This window comes from Brassica oleracea, chromosome C3 (genome assembly GCF_000695525.1).
Source record: "Brassica oleracea var. oleracea cultivar TO1000 chromosome C3, BOL, whole genome shotgun sequence".
NCBI classification, from domain to species: domain Eukaryota; kingdom Viridiplantae; phylum Streptophyta; class Magnoliopsida; order Brassicales; family Brassicaceae; genus Brassica; species Brassica oleracea.
Window position 1 is genome coordinate 56,980,110 of NC_027750.1, and position 10,958 is coordinate 56,991,067.

At 35.0% G+C, this 10,958-nt stretch overlaps 1 protein-coding gene and 1 pseudogene across 1 annotated transcript; both read right to left on the minus strand.

Moving 5' to 3' along the window:
• Positions 1-490: 490 nt before the first annotated feature.
• On the minus strand, positions 491-3,437 carry LOC106333922 (polygalacturonase QRT3-like). Its single transcript, XM_013772305.1, has 3 exons — positions 3,233-3,437; positions 2,930-3,157; positions 491-1,462 (listed from the first exon to the last, which is right to left on the minus strand). The coding sequence occupies exons 1-3, from the start codon at positions 3,419-3,421 to the stop codon at positions 491-493; spliced, it is 1,389 nt and encodes a 462-aa protein (XP_013627759.1). The 5' UTR covers positions 3,422-3,437.
• A 3,673-nt stretch (positions 3,438-7,110) lies between these two features.
• LOC106331026 overlaps positions 7,111-10,958 on the minus strand; it is a 22,861-nt pseudogene continuing 19,013 nt past the window's right edge.

A 10,958-nucleotide genomic window follows, 5' to 3' on the forward strand; every position in this document is an offset into this window, starting at 1 on the left:
AATAAGCTTGAAGATGGCTCAACAAGAATGAAGACTTGCGGAGCAAGGAATCCTGATCTGATTGAGATTCGAGATAAAGATGGATATGTCATTAGGAGTTATCTATAACATAAGCCTTCTAAGATTAGGATTTACTTGTTTTAGCTATATAATAGGTCCATCGAGTTATGATTGGATCAAGCGTGTGTGATTGAGAACTTGAGGTTTTTGAGTGAGTTTTCCTTGAGGTTAAATAAGAGAGTGGTTCTTATAATTCAGTTGCATACACAAACATATTCGATTACTAGTTTTAATATTGTGTACATACTCTGACTGATATAAGTTCACTCTTTATCTTTGAAAACAGTTAAGCTTATCAAAGATGAGACGATGAAGAGATCAAAAAGGTTTATGACTTTATTCAGTTCATGTCTCAAGACGATGATGGTTTGTTCAACGCAAAATGTTCCAAGCAAGCTTTCTCATTAGGACAACGATCAGCATGGATGTTTTACTGATGAACAATTACTGAAACAGTTCCAGCTACAGCTCTATCAGTTTCTACAACTACCACATTATTAGAAGCCTCTGTCACTGCACTCGCAACAATCTGTCCCGACCGAACCAAAAACGAATGCTGGTAATGGTTTATCCGGTTAGGGAATACCAAGACATGTGAAAAGTCAACGACCCATCTTGTCCCATTCCCAAAAACCTTTGACTTCCCTATCGTTGACTTCAACATCATCCCTGATACGTTGTTCTGATCAATCACAACTTGATCAATCTCATGAAAATTTCCTTTCACTTTCACGATCGGGAAATTTTTTCTCGATTTACTGCTAAACATGTTGTTAACGATGTTTAACCCGGAGATCTTCCCGTGTACCGATCTCAACACGATGTTCGCATCTCCTATGAAGAGAGCGTTTGTGACATGAACGTGAACAGGATCTTCAATTACTATACCTGTGTAGTCCAGATAACAGTTGTCTATCCTCGTTAAATGTGACTTCACTAGTATGCCGATTCCACCGAACCATGTAGCCTTATTGTAGCAATGCACTCCCGTGACCATATTGGCCTCGCCACTCAAGGAGATACCGATCCCAGCGGAGAAGATTACTACATCAGTAATGGCGTTATCGGTGCTCGAGAGATCGATTCCCGTCCCGGAGAATGATGGTTCTTGTTTGTCTCCCCCTACTGTTGAATGTTGTCCGAAGAAGGAGTTTGAAATGTATGTCTCGTGGCCTCCCTTGACGTTAACCCCCTGTGTTGTGAAATGGAGGAAGTAGCAATTCGTTATACGGATACGAGCTGAGTTGATTACCAAAATTCCCCCTCCTCTGAAGCTTGAGTCGAATAGAATGTCTCGAAAAGTCACGTCCTCGAAGAAGATCCCGGAGCTTGGTGGGACGAGTTCGATAAGATGCCGGTTACCAGGAAACACGTTCGATGCTCGGAAAGTCCCACCTTTTACCTGAATTACACCAATAATTAAATAGACAAAGATTCAAACATTTATTTGGTAAAATGTTAAAATTTCTAATTTTATATTTTTGACCAAAATTACAAGATGACTAGTAGCTGAAAAAAAAACGCAACCAGGAAGCAAACAGAAACAAAACTACCACTAAACAAGGACTAATATAAGATTGGGGATGATGTTAGGGATGAGCATAATTACTTGTTACCCGTCATTAGCTTTGCTACTTTGTTTCTACTTGGCTTGACCGAGTCGAATATCAAGTAATTTGTTTAAATTACTTACAAATATAAAACAAGTATCATTTAGTACTAAAATACAAGTAACTATTTGATGTTGTTGACTTGTTACTCAATTTTTACTAATGAATAGAAATATATTTTCCTAAATTATATAGTTTGTATTTCTATTTTCGTAAATGAATTTAAACATAAAAAACAAATGAGTTTTTTATTTCTTAAAAATGAAGTGATTTAATTTACAATTCCACCAAATTATTAAATAAGTTACAAATCATTATTAAATATCTTGTAAATAGTTTACAAGTAACAAGTAATAAAAACGGAGAATTTCATATTTACCACTTTCATGGTACAATTATTCATCTTTACCACCACTAAAGAGATATTTTCAAAAATACATTCTTCAAATTTTTTTTTTTTATGTTTTCGAATTATACTTTTTCAAATTCGAACTTTTTATAAATTTTTTTTCAAAATGTTTTTTGAAATTCGAAAATTATGTTTAAAACTATTTTTTAAAACTTTTTATATTTTTTTAAGTATTTATTTATATATTTATTGGAATCCTAAATTTCAGTTTTTAAAAACCCTAACCACCCTTCAACTCTAAACCCTAAGTTTAGATTAGTTAACTTTAGGATATAATTGTATTTTACCTTTCATTAAAAGTGATGGTAAAAATAGTTAGTATAAACATGAAAACTGATACTATGAACGCGGTATTTGTGACAATTTTTCTAATAAAATAAGAAAAGTAACTTGAAATGATATTGGATGCTTACCAAAAGAGGAGATGTGGGAGTAGGAAAAGGGAGAATGAACAAGTATTTGTTTTAAAAAACAAATATATGTCTAAATTTCAACTACTCATATAAACCAAGTCGGAATATCAAATATATTGGAAATACAACTACTTGATCTGTGCCCATTTTTAGATGATGTTAGGAATTTAGAGATGATGTTATGGGTAAATCAACCATACTAAACCTAAATCCTAAATGAATCGGCCGTTCGAAAAAAACCTAAACTGAAAATCCAAAAAAGTCATATACCAATTAAGGTAACTAGAAAAAAAGCCTGTAGCATAGTCTTATGAGTTATGACTAAACTAAAGTTCGAAGACCAAAAACACGCTATTGCTAATGTCAATATATATACATTTTTTTTTTTTTTGTAAAAATGCTTAAGCAAGACTCCAGATTTAATCTCAGGGACTAACCACTAGATTTCCACCGCCGGAGGAAGGGAACCTGATAGGTTTCCCGATCTTGTAATGGCCACCTTGGAGATCAACAACTACACCTCCTAGATCAGCTACATGTGGCATCATGTGAAGCCCGGTTTGCAACTTAAAAGCGTCGGTTAAAGCTTCAAGTATTGCGTCACTGCTGTCTTGTCTACCGGTCGGATCAGCTCCGTAACCAATCGGGTAAATCACCTTCCCCACCTGTACAAACAACCAATCTCATAAACTCACAATTTATAAACACGTATATGTATATACCATTTTGTAGAAGCTTACTATTTTTGGAAAGTGAGAAGAAGAGGACAATCGTGGGAGAGTGGGAGTGATCGCGAGTCTTTCTTGGATCTTGTCTTGGTATTCTGAAATTTTTGTCATATCTCTTCTTCTGAAGGATAATGCCTCTTTAAAATTCATTGAAACTGTGATGAGAAATAGTAACAAGCAAACAAAGAAACTGAGTCTCATTTTGTTTTTTCTTTTGTTTTTTATTTGTCCTCTTCTTGACAGAGAGAGAGATCAATGATATATATTGTTAAAACTTTTGTTAAGATCGAGGAGCGCACGTTGTTCTCCACCTCTGTTTGTGCGCTTCTCTGGCGTAAGAGGTTTATTATCTTGACTAGGATTAGATTAAGGTTTTTATTTGTTATAAAGTATGAAGTTTTTCCAAAATCATGCACCATTTATAAGAATATAATACTTCTTTTTCCGGCCATGTTTTGTTTTTATGGTAAGATGAACATATATGTCCAAGCCTTAAAGTGAAGAACACAGGGAAGATCTGGACTATTCTTTGGTTCGATCTGCGTTTGTTTCTCACTGAGATTATGATCAGGGCCGGATATGGGTGTCTTGACTCCCAATTTTTTTAAAGATTGTATAAATAGGTATAGATTCCTAAAATTATAAAAAAATGTCTTTTATTTATTTATTAAAATTCATAAGATTACCCGAGGTGCGTTGGGCTAGTGGTTTATTGCTTGGAGTAGGTTCCATTGCACCCCTAGTTCGAATCCCATGGGGAGGGGTGCTTTACGCCATGTTATCGGTATCAGCGCCGGCCGGCCCCGGGCCTAGGGGGGATTAAGGCCGAAGGCCCGAACCCATCCTGGTTTATAAAAAAAAAAAAAAAAGTTAACAAAAACTTAAAATATAAATATAATTCTAAAAGGCATATCTTTAGAGTGGTTAATGGTAATACCTAAATCGTTCGTTCATTCGGCTGAAAACTATATAAAACAACCTTTAAATTGAAATTAAACTAAATTGTACATATAATATGAGAGTTTCAAAAAACGATTGATAGGTTCTTACAAAGAAAAAGACCAAAATTACAGTTTATTGTGTTTTCACCTAATTAATGGCTCCATTGCCTCAGAAGGAAGATGACATCAAATCCTAGTGCTCAAAATTGCAAGAAGAGGTAGGTGTTCTGCCACTTTGCCCACAGAGTCTCGAGAACCAGTTCAGATTTGTGTCGGCTATTTGCTCTATAGAGTTCGTACAAACATGAATTAAGTAGATTAATAGTACATCAACTTATATTGTTCCATCATTTTTTTAAAGCAACTTAGAGCATCATTAACCATGGAGTTTAGGGAGTGCTTAAAAAATAAGAATAAAATAGTGGGTGGATCCTACCATTTTCAAAAATAAGGGGGTTTTTGCTGTCTAAATAAGCATCGATTTTGGCGAAAAAAAAAAAAAAAAAAAAAAAAAAAAAAATTCATAAGAAATGTTTATAGCATAGAAAATCTCAGATCCCACCTAAATTCTGATATGGTTCTGTTGAAAACATTTCAGATTCTGGCCGGGCCAATGAAATAGGAAAAATAAAGTTTGTTTATAAGGGTCATTGAGGGGGGAATCAGTTATGTCAATTGCACGATAAATAGAGAGCTGAATAAACTAATGAAAAACATGTTAAATGAAGAGTTGAAAAATAAACAATCATTTTTGTAGTAACTAGAATTAAATAACATATATGGAATATGATTTTGAGTCAAGGATTGTGGCCGTAACGTGTGATAGTTTTTTTGAGGTTTTTAGAAATCATTTCTTGTTGTGGTTAAGTTAACAAATAACGTGAAATTGAAATATCAAATATGTTCTCTAATTTACTGATGTTTTTTGCTTTGAATATGTAGACCTACCGTGCTCTACAAGTAACTAATTGTCGCCGGATGGAGTTCTCAGTTCTCGGCGAGAATAGCTGAAAGGTGTGTTAAGTTGATATCTATATATCTTTTTCTTTTTTTTTGGTAAAAATGTTAAATATATCCTCTTTCTTACCGTGTGCTAATTCAGCATTTGCTTTAGGAGTTGGCTTCGTTAACTGATATTCACTCTTATCTGGTTTATTTTTTATGAAGTTTTTACAATTATTGGATTTATATAACCAATTATATTCTGGAACTTTTATAAATTTATCGAATTATAATAAATTTCTATATCTTATGATATTTTGCAGAAAAAATATTTTTATAAAATTGAGGAAGTAATAGTAAAAATATGATTTCTACTACTAAAAAGTACAAAATATTAGAAATCATCACCAATTTTAATTTTATAACAAGAAAAAAAGATACCCGAAAAAGAACACCTAAATGGATAGTCAATGCTCATGTTTAACCGATTTTATAAACTAATAAAAATGACTATTTATATGTGTTTGGCTAAATTAAGTGAAATAGAAAGAGTTTTTTATTTAGTAAAATAATTATATGGAGTGAAAAATTAAATGACAATAAATGTAACACATTTTTATTATTCTGATTTAAGTTATTATTTTATTCACAAAAACATGTCTTTGAATTATGTTAACAAACTAAACCAAACGTTTAACCATCTGCAAGACCCAATTATTTTACATTTTTGATTTTATAATTGGCATAAAATTAATGTTGATTAACTAATAAATAAAAATCTGCATTATTATTATTATCATGGTAATATAATTAATGATTCGATGTATTCTTAAGGTAATATAATTAATAAAATCGTTAAACTGAGTGAAATATGAAAATACAATTATATTAATGAAATTACTAAAATGACATTATAGTTTTTTTTATACTGCTATTATGTTTCCAATTACTAAAAAAACAGTGTAATGAAAATACTAAAAGGACACTGTAATGAAATTATTAAAATTACTAAAATGACACTATTCATGTTTCCAAATAATTCTCATTTATAGTGTTATCCATGTTTTAGTACTAAAAAGTATTTTAGTTTTAATAATATAGACTAGAGCTTGTATAAATAGTAGAATATATTTCTAAATTTTTTCCCTATTAAATAATTATTTAATATAAAAATTTTAAACACAACAATAAGTTTGTAGTTTATATTTATTAATTTATTTTGTTTTAAACTGTCAACTGTATCAGCTGTATTTTCAGAATATGATATACGCGTCTGCACGAATTTACTTTTATTTTTTATGGATCAAAAATTTAATATATGATAAAATTGTTGTATATATTATTTAAAATCTGGTGCTATATATTTTATACTCTTCAACATTGATCATATTGGATTTGCATTGCCTATTATATCAAAATATACCTAAAATAACATATTAATTTATATTTTAGTCATATTACCTTAAAGTCTTATTGATCAGCTAATCAACCCCATGATCATGCTACGTTAGTTGAATTTAGCTTTTCACAGGATCTCATGTTTTCATCAAACAAAATTGTCTACTTCTTATTTAGATCATGAATCAGTCTTAATTGAGTCACATAACATGATCAACAACAACAAAAATTAAGTTCATTAGGATGAAACACCCTGACAAAACTAATGAATAACGTTTAAAGCAAAGCAACTATAGATGAAAGTTCCCTAACTTCTTTGTAATGAAACAACTCAGAGTGTATATGGTGTCTTTATAGATCTTTCTTATGTGCAGCTTATGAAATATTCTCAAAACCAAAAGCATTAATACGGTCTAGTGTCCAGAATCCTTGGCATAAAGATTGACCAGACATTCCAAGTGGTTACTCAATCTCAGCTGCAAATCTTGAGATTAGTCTTGAGCTCCTCAACCAAGCCATTCTCTGTCTCTTTCCTTGTTTTCCCCAAAACAAGATCCTCCTTGGATCTTTCAACATGTCAAAACTAGGATCTGTGGTTTTAGAGACTAGTCATGAAGCTTTCTTAACGGTAAACACAGGTTTGCCATTGAGAGGTAGAAGATTCCAGTAAGAACCATGTTGATCAACGTTGCAGCTTATCCATTTTATTTGATAAGAACCATCTGGTGGGAAACGCGAAACATCTAGCAAGCAGCTCGAGAACCCTTGTCCTCACTCATTTGGGTCGAACTGCACAACCGCAGAAACACCATTGTTGCTCCAATCAAACCGACCTGAATTTTGCTTCTTCTTTCCAGACTTTGTAATAGCATATGATGAAACAGATTGTTACTCATTTCTACCATATCTTCATCTCTCCAAGGTGAATAAGATATCTTGGTTTCACCGTATTGAGTAGGAGTGTGATAAGCTAGTTTGGTATATATAGAGGAGACAATACAGTTTGGTTTGGCGAAGAGGGACTCGCCGTTGTTGTATGTTTTTCAACTGAAGACAAAGATCCAGTGACAGCTGAAATCCTTGTTATACTGAAATTGTATCAGGAGTACTCTTGCTGATTTCCGAAGTAAGAGCAAATAGCTCGGCACCAACACAAAGCCTAAAATTAAAAACAAACGAAAACATATTTAGCCGAGAAGATACTCTTGTTCACATCTTTCACTTTAGTACCATCCATCATCAAATTCAATTTTGATTTTCTTAGAGTTATTTGTAAGTTAACACTATGAGAATACCTTATGTTGAAGAAATACTTGGAATGCCAAAAGGAATCTGCATCCATTTCATAATTGCTTGTGAAAGTAGATTCCTGCAACTTTTGGTAATCTCAGACATAATCTCCTCTTTGTGATTTACATTAGACTGATTCTGGAATCCATGAATGCATGCAAGAACATCTCCGCAAATAGTGAGCAGAATCTTCACCTTGCCACAAACTCTCAAAACATGATTCCTAGGTTGCAGGTGGAAACAGTTTAGTGATTCGTTTTCCTTCACGAGTACGTTAAGCTTTTCGCGGGTTTCAGGGTCCACCTTCCACAGCCGTTGAATTAAACCTTGCACAAGCCTCGAGCAAACACCACTTTGTGAAGTGAAAGGAACCAAAATGTCATGAAAAGGAACAATTCCAGCAGAAAAAGGCAGAACTGAACAGCTAAGTGAAAGAGTTGTGATATTGCTAGAGCTGCTCTCGTCTATGTCAACAAAATATGCACCTAACATATCAAACTCCTTCGCCAACTTTTGAAGCAGAATAGAGAGATACGAGGAAGCTGTTGCAGAGAATTACAACCAGTCACCTTCACCTGCTTCTTGTTGCAGATATCTTGGTTCAGCAGTCCAAGGCATTCCACGAGATCAATCACAGTTTCCAGTACTCGTGTCTTTAGAACCAGGTTTGGAAACAGAACACCTCCCTCGATGATGCTGTAATGTTCCCCAACATTCCCCAACATTCATGTACGCTTCCTGAAGAGCTACGCAGTGAGTAAACTCTCCAGGTGATTCTTTACAGAGTTCTGGTAAATAACCGCTACTTCTCAACCAATTGACTAACTTGAAACTCACACTAGGCATGAGATATAGAAGGTAGGCTGAATAATTACTTTATTAGATATGTACAAGGTATTTATACAAGACATACAAGTAGGGTAAATCGTATAGTTATGTATTTACATAGAAGTCTTTAATGTCTTACATATTTCCTTAACACGCCCCCTCAAGATGGTGGAACCTTGGTGACACCAATCTTGTCTCGTAAAGTCTGAAATGAGGTCCTCAGAAGCGGTTTGGTTAGCCCATCGGCCAGCTGATTGTGAGTCCATACATGAACAACTCGAAGAGTATGATTCTGGATTTGACCACGAACAAAGTGGTAGTCAAGCGCAATGTGTTTCATACGAGAATGGAAAACAGGATTTGCACAGAGATAGGTAGCACCGATGTTATCACAGTAGATTGTAGGGGAGGATGGAAGCGAAACGCCAAGTTCCGTGAGAAGAGAACATATCCATCGGAGCTCAGCTGCAGTATTAGCGACAGCACGGTACTCAGCTTCCGTGGATGACCGCGCGACCCCTTTCTGTTTCTTCGATGACCAAGACAGTGGATGTGTGCCAAGATAAACGATGTAGCCATTTGTGGAGACGTAGTCGTCGCTGTCTCCAGCCCAGTCACGTGATGGTCTCAGCCATGGATGCCAGTGAGTTTGTAGATCCAGACATCGTGAATTGAAAGAAAAGAAAATTTTGAAAGTTTGAGAGATGGCGGCTTAGGTTAGATCAAAGCTCTGATACCATATAGAAGGTAGGCTGAATAATTACTTTATTAGATGTGTACAAGGTATTTATACAAGACATTCAAGTAGGGTAAATCGTATAGTTATGTATTTACATAGAAGTCCATAATGTCTTAGGTATTTCCTTAACATGAGAAGCAATTGGAACTTCCCTTCAGCGTGAGATAAATAAGTTAAATAACTTTAAACCAAAAACAGTTGATATTGGTCTTAAGCTTGTCAAAAATCAAAGCAGATGTGACCCACGCACCCTGCGTAAACCCCAGCTCTATAAGCAGGCCAGTAGCTTCTCTCAGTTAAAATCTGAGCCGAGCATTCAAGAGAAACGATTCCAGAGTCCAATATATCAGCAGCGAGACGCCAGAGTGTCCATCTTCATCATTCACAGGTAATCCCCAAAGAATTGGAGGATGTAATAGCAAAGCAAACATCATTTGTGTGTGGCAATCAAAGAAGCTGCATGAACCTTCACTTTTTCGTAAACTTGAGACAAAACAGAACCATCACGACTGTCCCACTTTTGCCTTTACAATTGATGACACCAAGCAGCAGTTCATGAGATCTATCTGTTTTTCTTAAGCCATCAGTTAAGCTCACTATATAACCAAAGGAGTAACCTGACTTTGTCAAGCACTAGAAGTCTCAATTCAGAATGTTTTCCCACTAAACGGTGGAGAACATTGAAGAGGTTTTGAACCTCACCAACTAGTGCAGAGTCAACTTGACAGGGATCGGAACACAATCGTGACAGTAAGGTAATCCTGTCCATGATTAATCCAACAAGCCGCAGCGGAAGAGATGTTGAAGAAACCTCAACTGATCTTTTCTCTGCTGTCCGCACTATATCTTTTCAGATACTCACCAAAATACTGATAGTTAAACAGTTGCTTGAGAATATTTGAGAATGGGAAGCAATCTCAACAATAGCTATGAGCTGATGTAATTCAGATGCATCAGCCATGCATTGTTTGTAGACAAGTATCTGCATTAACATCAAAGAAAGTAAGTATCTCAATCTGAAACAAAACAAAAATTACATATCTGGTTTATGCATCACCCTTTTGAAAAACTTGAAGAGCTTTTAAGTTGCATATTCGGTGAGAGCTCTTCTTGTTTAAGTAAGATGGAAAACTTTGCAGTTTCTCTTTCATGGACAAGAGAGAAGCACATCCCTCTTTTAGTGAGGAAGTGAAGACATCTTAGTACCGCAGCTCGAACATGAGTGGTCTTATCTTCACCAAAAAATGGCATGATAACTGTTTGATCGGAAAATGGTAATAAAAAAGATATGGGTTTTAACAAAGACGTCTTATTTATGGTCGGAGAAAACGTTCAGTCGGTTACAAGGGAAACGAAGAGAGTGCGACAGAAAGGGAGCCAGTGGCTTGATGAGCTACCGGAAAAGTACAACTAACGGCGAGATGAAGCAAAGGTGAAAACCCTAATCTAGCCGCCAAGTGTTAGTCAGTGATTTCGGATCCTTCTCTCGTTGTCTCCCCTTTCCCTTATATAGACGTCCTGATGCCTCATCCTTGACCTATTTTACGCCATCTTGGTGGACCTCCTCTGCTGGGCCGAGAAGCCCGTAGGCGTCCGAGCA